The sequence below is a fragment of the Lepidothrix coronata genome, unplaced genomic scaffold (assembly GCF_001604755.1).
Source record: "Lepidothrix coronata isolate B3197 unplaced genomic scaffold, Lepidothrix_coronata-1.0 Scaffold70, whole genome shotgun sequence".
NCBI lineage: Eukaryota > Metazoa > Chordata > Aves > Passeriformes > Pipridae > Lepidothrix > Lepidothrix coronata.
In genome coordinates this window covers 2,020,472-2,034,185 of record NW_016690250.1, presented here as the reverse complement: position 1 = coordinate 2,034,185, position 13,714 = coordinate 2,020,472, and the positions used below count along the sequence as shown (strand labels likewise).

General features: G+C 48.8%; 1 protein-coding gene across 4 annotated transcripts in view; it reads left to right on the top strand.

Annotated features, from left to right (window-relative positions):
* Positions 1 to 509: 509 nt before the first annotated feature.
* The window catches only part of SIM1 (single-minded family bHLH transcription factor 1), a 54,575-nt gene continuing 41,370 nt past the window's right edge, over positions 510 to 13,714 (top strand). The window contains exons 1-3 of one of the 4 annotated variants that reach the window (XM_017818699.1): positions 510 to 611; positions 1,957 to 2,652; positions 12,687 to 12,769. In XM_017818699.1, the coding sequence (XP_017674188.1) occupies positions 2,478 to 2,652; positions 12,687 to 12,769 (258 nt within the window). In that variant the 5' untranslated portion in view covers positions 510 to 611; positions 1,957 to 2,477. Of the gene's footprint in view, positions 612 to 884; positions 1,191 to 1,936; positions 2,653 to 12,203; positions 12,297 to 12,686; positions 12,770 to 13,714 lie in introns of those variants that run through there. The other 3 variants (XM_017818697.1, XM_017818698.1, XM_017818700.1) reach the window with 3 other exon arrangements.

Below are 13,714 nucleotides of genomic sequence, written 5' to 3'. Positions count from 1 at the left end.
AGCAGTCTGGTTTTTAGAGTTTTTTGTTTGTTTGTTTGTTTGCTTTGTGTTGTTTTGGTTTTTTTTCCCAGGGAATACGCGACATTAGGTATAGTCCTGCTTCCCGGGGCAAAAAAAAAACCCACACTCACTTCGAGGGCAGTTTCAAAGTGCTTCTGTCTCCTGTTGTAGGAGAATTCGGGTTTGGGTCTGGGGTTTCTCTCTTCTTTTTTTTTTTTTTTTTTGTCTGTTCGTGGGATATTTCGGATTTTTTTTCCAGCGTGTATCAAGAAAACTAGTTAAAATCTTCCTCCATCCTTCTCCTCTCGCCCCCCCGCACGACTCGGTTCAAGCTGTCCCACAGCGCATCAGCCCGAGGGCTGAAAAGCATACGGCTAAAGGTGGGGAGGGGGTCGTGGGCGCAGGAGACGTGACCGCAGCTCATTTCTCCCAAGCAGGACCACTCGTTCGATGGACTTTTGGGGTGGAGAATTTGGGGGAAGGGGGATGTGTAAAACTGCGGCGATCCTCACAACTCTGAGGTCCCGTGGGACCTCGGCCTCTCGCCTCCGGTGCCAAGCGGACAGGCGACGGCCAAAATACCCACCTTAACAAAAATAAGCCCCTAACAGGTACGCGCGGGGGAAGGCGTGTGCGTGGGGGGTGTGTGTGTCCGTGTGTCCCCGTTCCCCCCCGGCTGCGCCGCCAGGTCAGAGGGCGGACACGGGGAGCAAGGGGAGAGAGGGGAGGGAGATGCGTTCGTGTGACGTCACCGCCCCTCCACCAGTGGGCGGCCGAGGGCGGGCGGTGGCGGCCAATGGGAGGCGAGGCGGGTCCGTGAGTGGCACCGAGGGCGGGCCCTGCCCGGGGGGAGGAGACGGGGGGGGGGTTGGGGAAAAATGAAGTTGTGCTAAAAGGCTTTTAGCCATCAAGAAGTTATTAGGCATTTCTCAGCCGCAAATTAGGGATTCTTCATTAATACCAACCTCGTCCCCCTACCCCACCCTACCCCACCCCACCCCCCATTATGTGAGACGGAGAGCCTGGGAGCCGATAAAGGGGATGGGGAGGCGGCAATGTCTGTCTGCCCATCGGTGCGAGGAGCAGTGACAGGCGCAAACTTTTCCCCGTGCCATTAATGAGCCAATTAAAGAGTTGGGCTTCTCACCCCGGGAGAGCTCTCTGCAGGCTGCCGGGCTAAGGGACTGAAGGTAGGTAAAAAGAAGATCACAACCCACCACAAGCTGCCAGCCGCAGCGAAGAGCCGCAGTGATGTGCGGGAACTAGGCTGTGGGTCGCTTCCCCACGGTGGAAAATGAGAAAAAAAAAAAAAAAAGATAATTTGGTTAGAAAAATGTGATGTTTGGGTGGATTCCGGCTCGGGGCAGGGCTGGGCAGAGCGTGCCTCCCCTGGCTAGCGTGCAGCTGAGGTAGACACCCCAGCCATCCCCCCGACCCCAGCCGGAGAACGAGGAGAGTAGGCGAGAAGAGGGGAAATTTAAAAGAAAAAAAATGGGAAAAAAAAAAAAGAAAAAGAAAGAAAAAAGGGAAAACAAGCAAAAATACTCCGTGATTGGAAATGTTTCTCCCACTGCGGGGCTGGCAGCACGCAGCGCGGGAAGGTCTGGCCGCCCCTGCGGTGCCGGCCTGAGGGAGAGCGGAGGGGACGGCGCAGCCCTGGCATCACCGAGACCGGTAACGCCTGTGCCGGGAGCCGGGGACTGGCTTCTGCCGCGGTTTCATTCTGGCCATGCAGTGCACACCTGGGCTGGGGAGTGCGAGGGCTGTGGGAGGAGAGTGCAGGGCAGGCTTCTCCGTGGGCACGCTAGATGGGAACACTTTTTTTTTTTTTTAATTTCCCCTCTGGTGGGAGAAAATACTACACCCACCGAAGGCTGATTGTTGATTATTTCTCGCGGCTCTGCTGCGGCGGTTTGTGCCGGCTCTCTTATTTCAGGACTGCTGTTGTCTTCACAGAGAGAGGCTCCCGGGAAGTCACCCAGCTTTCTGGGAGGCAGCTCGCGGCCGGGCGTTCTGCCCTCGGATTGACAGTGGACAACGGGAAGAAACGGGATTACTATGACCCTCTTCCGAGGAGCTCTGCTGCCCGCCACGAGTAGGAAAAAAGGCCAGATATATGTCGTTTGGTTGCCTGGTGCCTCAAATTTCTAGTGGGGTTTTTTTTTGTTGTTTTTTCTTTTTTTTTTTTTTACTCCAGTTGCTTGGAGTGCTGAGCTGCATTGGATAAATGCCTTTGCCATCCGATTGACTCTGCTTTTCAGAGAATATATACTTTTTTTTTTTTTTTTTTAAGAACACCTCTCTGCTCTTCAATACTTGTTTGCATTTTACACAACAGAACCGTTTCTCAGAGTAGTGGACGCATTCAGAATCGCTGCCTGATGCTCCGGAGAGATGAATTGCAGCTGAGTTTCCCTTTCACCTTTGGATGAATGCCTGGAGTCTAAATTGTAGCAAAGAAGGGGATAAAAAACACAATGAAAGAGAAGTCCAAAAATGCTGCCCGGACTAGACGGGAGAAAGAAAACAGTGAATTTTATGAACTGGCTAAATTACTACCCCTGCCCTCCGCTATCACCTCTCAGCTGGACAAAGCATCCATAATCAGACTCACCACCAGCTATTTAAAAATGAGGGTGGTTTTCCCAGAAGGTAGGTGAGAATGCCTATTCGCCTCTATTTTCATTCCTATCCAGGTGTCGCTTATCACTTTTACCTTAAAAAAGAAGATAAAAACGATGAGGTGGTGTGCTCGGAGACAGAGTGCTCTCCGCTGTCACTTTTCTCTGTTGTAAATACTTTCCCTTTAGTTCCTATGACAGGTCTGTTTGGGGACTTACGATGCTTTTGTCAATACTTGAAGGCACTGAGCTCTGCTGCAAACCCGTGTTTTCTTTTTCCTTAGACTCCCAGTAAGATGTGCATCCCCCGCCAAGCACACGCGTGGCGAAAGAGGGAATGATTCACCCCTATTTATAGAGATCCTGTGGGGCAGTTAGTATATGGGTAAATATTTACATAAGTCTATGCAAAGTCCTAAAGCCTTAGTTCAACTATCGAGCAAAGGTGCGGTGTACAGGTACAGGACACGCATACAGGCGTGCTCACACACACGCTAAATAAATAAGTCAAGCACTCCGAATCGCATCATCAATGTGCCGTGTTTCGTTCTGAGGATCACTAGGGCAGTTTGAGGGCTTTAATAGACCTCGGAAATTTTTAACAGGAGTTTTGCACCCAGACATCAAACCCCCCTGTCCACCCAGTACTGCAAAACCAGAGTCCTAGCCTGGGCCTGATTCTCCTCAACAGGCAAAAGTAAACTTCGCGTTGACTTCCACGGCAGCAGCAACAGTCCCGCCTGTCTAGCGAAAGAAGTCTTAAGCATCCTAAAATTTCTCGTGTCTTTTGCTTTTAAGTAGAATTAGGATTTAAAGCGACCATCTTGGGGCTTCTAAATCGGCTGCCAAGAAAAACAAACAGCACGAAGTTAAGAGAGTCAGAATAAAGTTTTTTCTATGTTCTCACTCTACTGGTTCTATAGGGGAAAAAATAAAAAATGTTTCATTAACTTTTTATTTAAATCAACTCTATGGAATTCCATCTGTATGAAACAAAAAGCATCAAGAGCTTTTTTTTTTCCTTCTCCCAATCTAATACAAAATTCGCTATTACTTTTGCTGAAAAGTGTGTGTATATAAGAAACAACATAATACAGCTATGTCCCCCTGTGTTTTCTGTAGCTGTATCTCGACGCGGTTGGTCTGTACTTTTTTTACAAATCAAGAGTGTGTATATGCCCTAGTTTTGTTTTGCTTTAGTTTTGTGGAGGTTGGTTTGTTTGCCTGTTTTGGTTTGTTTGTTTTTTGTTTTTTTTATTTTATTTTATATTTTCAGATAAAATTGGTGGACCATTGGTATTAATTCTACTTTTTAAAAATAAATATGCAATGTGGCAGTCATTTGGACGGGGGGCGGGGATAATTCCCCCCCTGCTCCAGGTTACTTATGAATGCTTATACCTAAAGTCCACAGCAGTAATTTCCAATTCAGTGCATCTTACCATTTCTTTAAACAATTTTCCATATGTCCGAGTCACTTATAACCAAGAAGGGGTTAAATGAAACCTTTAAAAATAATAATAATTAAAGCCTTCATCAATCCACTTTCCTCTTCTATGTGATCTGCCACCTTGAAGATCATTATGCGGGACAGTCTTCTGTTTCAAAGGCGACCGAGTTGTCCTTTATACTGTCAGCGCATACTTTATAAAAATAAAGCTATTGCAAACCCTGATGCCCATGATGTTCCTAAAAGGATTATTAGCAATGATTTGTCAACTCCTGCGGTCTCAGTAGGCTACCTTTCTGCGTGATTTCGAGCAGGTCTCGTCAATTACTGGTGCCTATGTAGCGGGTTGTTTGATCAGAAGAAGCATATGGTGTTGCTTGTAGGCTGTGAGTAATCATGGGAAAAGAAGAATAGCTGATCCTCGTCCCTCGGTGGCAGCGCAGGATGCCTAAATGCCCTGGGGAACCGTGCGGCGAAGCGCGCCGGGGCCGCTGCCGGCCGCAGCAGATGCTAATTTGAGTGCGGAGACAGAAAGGGCGGCTGAGCGGGGCTCGGGGGGCAGCGGAGCCCTCGCAGTCTCATTAAAGGCAAACTGCAAATTAAAAAGAGAGGCAGCGAGCAGGCACGGAAGGGCTCGCCCCTGGAGGCGCTGCCGCGGGAGGCCCGGCGCCGGGCGGGCGGCACATCCACGCGGGACCACCGCCCTCCGTCCTCCCCCGGGGCCGTGCAGGGCCGCGGGCGTGGGCGCGCTGCGGGCTGGGCGCGAAGCCCCGAGAGCGGGACCGCGGCGTGGCGTGGGGCCGGGCGGCTTCTCCGCGGGCTCCTTCGCCCTCCCACGTACTTCCCGTGGAGGCGGGTGGGAGCGGAGCGCGGCCCGGTCCCAGCCCCGCGGGTTTCCCTGCACTCGTCGCGAATAAACACGAGCGAGTCGCCCACGAGCGGCCTTCAGGCACTGCGGCCGTGCCTGGCCATGCGGGAGCCGAGCCCAGGTGATTTTCCCCGGGACCCCGGGGGAAGGAGTGGGCTCCGGGAAGCCGGCGGGAGAGGCTTGGGCTCCCGGTGCGGTGTGCCTGTGCTTGTCCGGCTGCGGCGGGGAGGAGGGAGGCCAGGAAAAGGGGTGCTATTCTGGTCTCCCAGTGTCCCCACTCAGAAAAGAAAGTCATCACTTCGCTGGGAAGGAAGAACAAGGTAGTGTCAGTCGGGGAAATGACGCACGGAAAGGATAAGCCTTTCTGAAAGGAGGAGACAGGGTAGGGATGTTGGATGGATGTAATGGGGGTCCGTTTGCTTGTATTTCCCTGGGGAGGAAAGCGATACAACTCGTTGGGACAGACCGACGAGTTGGTCAAAGGGCTGGAGATGAGTAGCAGGAGGCTCAGGAGCACGGCGAAGTGTCATGCGGTACATTTAAAGAGATCTTGGAGGAGTCAGAATAGAGAACCGTTGTCTCCCTAAGAGCAAGCTGCACTTCCAGAGTAACTCACATCCCCTCTCCCCGGTACAAGAGCGAATTTCCATCTGCCCGGAGAGTGCTTGCATAGGGCTGATTGTAAATAACCACGTACAGAAAGATATACACTCCTCATCACCGCGCACACGCGGGGCTGGGGACAGGGCGGAGAGAATCGGTATGCGCTTGTCTGCATATTTTTATGTCTGAGAGGTCCCTATAGAGAGACAAAGTGGGTAGATTTCGGGTTCATTTTGGAAACAAGAGTTTTCTAGGAGTGAAATGCAGGGAGAATCACACACAGAACAAACACGTAAGGTTTCCTTCTCACCCCACAACCAATGACACCGGACAAACTTGATAAACCGAGCAGAGATTTTCCAACGAGCTCCCTCTCGTAATGGCTGTGTAGTTCTCCCAAGCTATTGAAACGCTGTTGGGTTGTTCTATCTACCTTTGATTTCAGTTCATTACGTCTCCAGCAGATTAAAACTGTCAAGAACGAAAAGTATTCAGTGGCGTAGGTTTCTCGCATCCTTTCAGTGCTAAAACGCTTCTGTTCAGGAGGAGAAAGCTATAAGACATATATTACTTTTCGGTGATCAGACAGCTTTGGAAAGAGTGAATATCTGCTGAATTTCTGAAGAGAATAGGGAAGATTTTTAAATGTTAGTCTTTTTTTTGGTTTTGTTTTTTGTCCTTTTTAAAGCAGAACTTTTTAATATATTAATTCGTGATTTAACGTTCATTAAAAATAACAAAACACTAAAATTTCAATTTAACATTAAACCATTAATGATAAGTGACGTGGACACAAAAAATACGTAGAAAAATCTCCAGGGTGTCGAAGCACTAAAAAGAGTTTTCCGTTAAGAAGGATCCAATCGCTATTACTAGCAGAGTAATTCTTCACTGACCCTCGGCAGTATCCAAAAGTGAAGGGGGAACAAAATTAATAAAACCCAAACAAAAAGTCCAAGTGGCACAATAAATACATTTTGTTGTTGCTGTTTTTCTTTTTCTTTTTTTTTTCTTTTTTTTTTTTTTTTTATTAGAAATACTTTAACGGTCTGATTCTTCTTACTTGGAAGAAAGAGGGAAGAGGAAGGTTTGCAGGCTGTCCTAGTGAGGATGGATCCTTTTGGCGCGGAGGGACATTTGATTTTCAAGACAAAAGCAGAGACTCAGTTTACATAAACTTTCGCCGAATCAGGATGGTTAACATTTCAATATTGAAACCCTTAACCTTGTTTTATTTTAAAGGGGGAAGAGATCAACAGGAAAAAAAAGTCTGTTTCCCACGTGGATAGGTGATTTAATGCTGTTTTTCTTACTGCAAAGGGAAATGATTGAGCATTAGGTTTCAGTGTTTATTTTCTTACAGAAGTTTTTCTCATTTAAGCTGCAGTTTACTTTCCACGCTGCATCTCTGTTTAATTCCAGGTTTGATGTGAACTTAAACTGTGAAGTGCAGAACTAAACTACTAGCATGATCGTTGAAAAAAACAGATTTATTATTCGAAAGAATACTTAGATAAGCAGAGGGGAAAATCGTATTTTCTTTGGGAACATGCGGCCATTTTCATGTTGGAGGATACTTTTCAACTTGCATATAAACAGCGTGTGCATTGGCGCAAATTCTTCCTCCCCTTTTTCTTCGAAATAAGGGCTATTTGAATTTGCGTCTTCTGTAGAGATGAGTAAGTAGTTGGTGCTAGAAAATGTCCCTAATTCCCCCCCCCTCTCCAATTTGGGCATGGTTCCGTTTGTTTGCATTTCAAAGCGCAATTCCGTTACCCTGTGTGTGCCAAAATCCTGGTATTTCTTTCTAGAGTGAAACAGCTTCGGCATTACTTCCACTACCGTTTTCTTAATAGGGTTGTTTGTTTAGTCAATAGGGCTTTTCCTTCCTGTTATTATTATTTTTATAAAGAAAGCGGGATGCTAACTTATCTATGCTTCAAATGAACACATGTGATTTACCGAGACAATAAATCTTTACAAAACCTTGCTAATGGCATCTGCAGGCAGTTGGAAGTGAGCAGCTTTTTTTTTTTTTTTTTTAACATAGCTTATTCTATTTCAGCCCTCCGACGGCGACCCAGTCCCTCACAGAAGCCTAATTTGGCCGAGATTTTGAGTTATCATTAACCACTGCCTGTTAAATTAACTGAGAAATCAGCCTTGTCGGGCTTTAGGCGATGGCAGAACGGAGCGCTGGCGGCAGACGGTTTAATTAAATGGTTAATCGAATCAAGCTAATTCCTCGATAAAACATCCAGTTGCCTTTTGGCTTGCCGGTGACTAGGGCGTGCAGTTTCTGTTCCCGTGGCTCCCGGAGCTGTTATTTGATATTTTCCCTGGACAGCGAGGGAGAATGACCATGTTGGAGATGGTGCCCGAACTGTCCTGCCTCATTGTCCCCCAAAAATTCCCGTGCCTCGCTTCTCCCCAGAGCAAACTCCCCGGGTGTTAAGGCGGCAACAGTGCTGGCGACTGGCAGCGGGAGGCAGGGAAGGTGCTGCTTGAGGAGCCGCGCAAGGAGGTGACATGCCCGTTCCCGCTTTGGAGCGGCTTTTCTGGGCAGGTTGCACGAAGCCGGTGTCCGTGCCCGAGCCGCCCCTCCTCGGCCTGCCCAGCACGGCCAGGGCGGCTGTCGGGGCTGAGGGGAAGGGGCGAGCCCCAAGGCAGAGGTGGCCGGGGTTCCTGCATCCCGCTCCTCCGCGGGGTCAACATCCCCCCCGACACCCGCGGGCGAGGAGCGAACTGGTGCTCCTCCTTCTTTAATAACCAGAGAGCGGCTGTCAAAAGGGCAAAGAAAACGCGGCGAAACAAAAGCGAGCGGAGACGTCCCCGGGCCACGGCCTCCGGGAGTCTCCGGGTAGATCCGGAAGCGCGACGGCGGGGTCCTCTGCTCAGAGAGGGAGTTTGGAGAAACTCCTGGAAGAGGAACGCGAGGTGGACCTGCTTAGACCCAGATTAGAGAAGAGTCCCTGCGGCTGCCCCACCGGGCCGGCGCCCAGCGTTGCCCTGCAGCAGCGGTTTGCCTCTGGGCGAGCCCCCTGAGCCTCTCCCTCTGCACATCCACAGCAACAGGAGAAAACTCCCTGGATACGGGGGCTTCGTCTTCAAGCCAGCATCTACCCACCGTGCCCGGCTTCCGTGGGCCTCGCCGGGCTGTGCGGGGTGGTGCGGCCAGACATGGGTAAGCCCCCGGTGGGGTGCCCAGGGGTTCCATGCCCCCCGATGTAGCTGCTCTCCAAGTCTGGCCCCCAGAGAAGCGGGTGTGGAGCTCAGGATGGGTTCTCCACTAAGTGCTTTTAAACGGGGACTCTGCCGTTGCTTTCGCGACCGTGAATCCGGATTGTGCTGAGGTTTCATGATGGAGACTCCGTTGGGGAAATCGCAGTAACTGCTTTTAAAAGCCGGCAAACCAGCACAAAGTAGATAAGGGCTTGCATCTTCTGGCCACCCCACCCCCACCGGCCACCTCCGCCCCCCTTTGGTATTGCCAGACAAAGGAGGGGGTCTAGATGGGCTCTGCTCTGCAGATGCTCACAGAGGGACAAGTAACCCGGAGATCAACCAGGGCCAAGGAGCTGCCTCGGCCTCTTGGCGTCTCATTTCCCTGCGCCAGCCTTCCGCCGTCTTTGCCTAGATCAAATTAGAAATGACTGAGGAATCTCTTCCCCCTTCCGTGGCACAGAGGAGCTTCTTGCGACAGTATCGCCACTGGGTAGGGACGGTGCCCACCCAGCCCCTGGTTCCATTGGCTGCCGACATCAAGACTTGCATCAATCAAAAGATGAGGGGAAGGAAGGACAGGGCCAAGTCAGTCCAGCGCACCGGGTCTGGCCGTAAGCCCGGAGTGGGGGACAGGCTGGCGGTGCGGAGAGGCTTGCCCAGTGCCGGGGGTGGGCATGGCTAGGTGGGGAGAAAGCATTTCACAGGGACCCACCGGTGTAGTGAGCCCATGAAACCGATGGACACGCTTTTTGACGTGGAAAGCGCAGTGGTTTTCCATTGGAAAATGCTGGGAGAAATGATGAGTCAGCACGATCGCTCTGCATAGGTTCCGCGCAATCTAGGTGCAGGCAGCCGGGTAACGAGGTTGTTCTCAAACTAAGCGATAGCCTGGCTAAAACGCCTTTATTTATTTTCTTTCTTTCTTTTTTTTTTTTTTTCCAACTTCCTCCCCCTCCCCCCCCTTCCCTCGTGATAGTGGACAGTTTCTTGTGGCACAAATAGTTTATTTTCTAAGGAAAAAAATTCCTTGAGTGGAAGAGATTTTTAGGCAGGAGCCTATAATCTATATTTTGTCAAGAGTATCAAATTCATTCTGAAATAAAAGCTCGATCCATCTATTTTTTTTTTTCTCCTTGAATAACACAGCTGGATGATGCCTTGAGCTTGTGTTAGACGGTTACTCATCATTCATTCGCCAAGAACTGGCCTAAATGGTACCTGTGGGATTAGGTCAATTTTAGTGGATCTACTTCGCCTCATTTGGTTACTAATTGGTTTCTTGTTTTATAAATCGAAATCTCATTTTCAGGAAATTACAAAACCCATGCAGCCAGTCCATTGAGGTAATCCGTGGGTCGGGGGTATTTAAATGGAAATGGTTCTACAATGCATCAAGTATTAAGCAACAGTAAAACTTTCCCTCTATTTCCAAATGAAATGTGAGCTCGCTAGCTCCTTAGATCCATAATAGATACATCCATTCTAAGACTACTTATGTAAATATGATAAACCAGACTGCGGTGGGGGAGGGGACGCAGGGGAGAAAGCAAATTTTATCTGCTGAGGTTAATGTGGCATATCTTCGAAATCTTCCAAAATAGATTATGTTTTGCTTTGTCTTCGGCCACTTTAACTGGGAAAATCCTTTGCCTAAAAACGATTTAGTTATCCTTCTGCTCACAAAGCTGCTTGTTTCTATTCCAGAGCTATTATGCTGTTGGCTCTCCAAATTACAAGAGAATCTTTAGATCTTGTTTCCAAGCGTAATCCTGAAGCAAAAGGGAGAGCTGATTTCCTTGTTTTATTTTAAATAGACAATCAAAGGATTTGCAGAATATTCTGCGGTAGGTCAAGTGCAAGAAATCACAGTTTGCCCCCTCGATAAAAGAAAACTGGATGTTAAAGAGAATAGACGAGGGGGAAAGGAATATTAATGGACGAGGTTTTCTCTTATAATCTTTAAAACAATATTTAAGGGGCATCAGGAGAGGCCATCGATTTGGGAGAGGCTGGGCTTGACAACGAATAGAAATAGTCCCCGACTTGAAAGTCCTGAAACATCTGGGGAGTACAAAGGATCATCTCATGTGACAGGATTTCAAAAAGCCCGTTCAGGTAGACGAGTGAAAACGTTTAATTATAAACTATGAGCAGACACAGCCCAGCAGCGCGAGATTTCCATTTGAAACATAGTGAGGAGCTCAGTGCCCCGCAAAGAACCGCCTTCCTGGACGGGAGGTTAACCTGCAGTGCCCGTGAGCTGTTCATTAACCCAATGAGGTCGGGTTATTTTCCTTTTTAGAAGAAGAATAATTAGAGCTGTAAACTCAGATTAATAAGCAACTTAAATCTTAGGAGAGGAGTGCAGATTTAGTCCTGACTAAAGAAACCTGCCACTCAGATTTCTCTCGCGGAAAGGAGCCGCCTCTGCACAAACGGGCTGTCCTGCTTTCCCGGCAGAGAAACCTCTGAGGAGCTCTAGAAAAACAAATATACAAGGGCTTGTCTCTCTTTCCCTGGAAGCTGTGCAAGATTCGCCGTCTCCTTCCCGAATACAGGGGGCGGAGGTGATCCTCCATCCTGGTGGCTGGCTCCCCATTAATTGGCTTGGAGGAATAAACAGAAGGGAGCTTGTTTCTGGCTGGCGCCCTGGTACACGCTGGGGCTGTAGGATGAGGGACAGGCCAGAGAGATGCTCCTGCCTTTGTAGGGCTGTGAAATTAAGGAGGAAGGAGGGAAATGCAGGAGCGGTGAAGAGACAAGTTGTTGTGAAGAGGTGGACGAGGGAAGGGGGGGAAAAGTGAGGGAAAGGCGAAGACGAGCGGGCGCACTGCTCCGGCGGTGGGGAGGGCAGGCAGGGGCCGCCCTGGGATGCCCCGTTCAAACAGCGCGGAGCAAATCGTTGGCTTTGTTTGGACCGGCAAACACCTGGGTGAAGCCGGTCAACAGTGAGGGATGCTCGCGGTTGCCCTCTGTTTGCCTCGAAATAGCTGGAAAACGGGGTCTTGCCTTTCCCGAACCCGCCTCGCGGGGGGACAGACTCCTCCGGCTCGGGTCTCGCCACCCCCGTGCGATCTGCACCCCAGTCATCGATCAGGATTTGTATGTTTTCCCTCCCTTTCACTTTATCTTAGTGTTTGTGCGTGTCAGGCTGGGCCTTATTTCATGGCTTAGGCGTCAAAGGTTTTAACTAACCCGTTTAAATTACTTCAGCAACAACACAGTGAAAAGGCATCGCCTATGAATACTTTTACTCAGGTGAAGTAATTTCCACCTGGCTTTTATTTCTTATCACTTTGCGTAGGGGAAAACAAGCCGCGTCTAAAACATTAGACAAGTCCGGAGAGACTCATTTCTGGAGGGAGCTGTATGGAGGCAGATCACCCCTCCCTGCAGAGGGAATCATCCCGCCCACCGGAGCAGCGGGAAGAGAGATGGGGATGGAGGTGAATCCCGAAGACGGACTTCGTGGGGCAGGAGGAAGGGTGGTCCGTGCCTTCGGACAGTGACTTGCCTGTGGGATCGTGAGGTTAGGACGCTTTTCCTGAAGTTCAGGGGACGAGTTCCCAGTAGCCGAAGGCAGCACAAAAAAGCCCTTTTAACTGGGACGCTATTTCACTTACGTCTTAAAACTTAACTTCACCGTTAACTCAAAACAGGTATTTTTGTGTTTTTCTCTCACAGGAGTTAGACCTTTAAAAAAACCAAACCAAAACACAACCAAACTCAGAAAAACAAACCACAAAAGAGGGTTCTATCTGCAATGAAGCCACACCTAGTTTTCAAAGATTGTATGTATACATGTTTTAGAGAGGATACAAGCAAAAATTTGAAACCAAAAAATGTTCCTCTCCATCAGGTCCACACGAATCAGTTTTTCGTTTCCTGACCTTACTTTTTTTCGTTTGTCTTAAATAAGGACTCGGAGAAGCCTGGGGCCACTCCAGCCGAACCAGCCCACTGGATAATGTTGGACGGGAACTGGGATCCCATCTTTTGCAGGTACTGGCCTGGAAACGACAGCCATATGGTATTAATGATTAAAGAAATCGTTCCCTCTTCTGAGCTTTTAATTGCCACCTTGACTAATTTTTAACTGTCCAAGTGTTTAATAAAAAGGGAGGCAGGAGGGGAACAATTTGAATGTTGTGTGTTTTCCTGGGTCTGTGATTTGGTCCCTCCAGGTCCTTTCCCCCAGCATCGTCTAACACTGGGTCCACAGTGTGTCCCAGTGTGCCGAGGTACAGTGGCATGACTCTTCCCCAAATTATTAACAAGGTGACAAGTCTCGTCAACGTTATGAAGGTCAGGATGGTGTTACAGGTAGAGGCTCTAGAGACAGGTTAGGGAAGGCTGTCCTGGACAGAAGGACTCAGCGGGCGCAGAAATTTGCAGAGACACGAGTAAGGCAGGACACATCTGAAAACTCACAGCGCTCTGCAATACTAAAGAGTAATAGCTGTTACCATGACCATGCATTTTTAGTGGAGTCATGTTACCTTTTGGGGGTCTATTCTGCTCTCGGCACACCCAGGAGTCCCATTTATGTCTGTTGAAATGTACCTGGCAAATTGTCTTATTTACACTGTGGAGAATTTTAGATTTCCTTTGATCGCCTAAAATATCTTTAGGAAATATGCAAGTGCTAAACCCCCAGTGACATTCGAAATAGGATAGGAGTATTCAGGATTTCTGGGACCCACATAATAATCACCAAGCAACCAGGACCTCTTCTTAGATACTTCCCAGGCACTTTACATTACTTCTGAGCTCGACCACTCTGAGAAGTGGATTGTATCTCTGTGGCCCAGGAGCTTTAGAGAGATTCCTGTCCAAGACTTGCCTATTTCACTCCAACTTTTTGAATAATCAGACCCCGAGCATGGATGCCTGTTTGCCAAAATACATCAGAGGGACAAGTATTTCATGGATCTATCTGTCTATCTT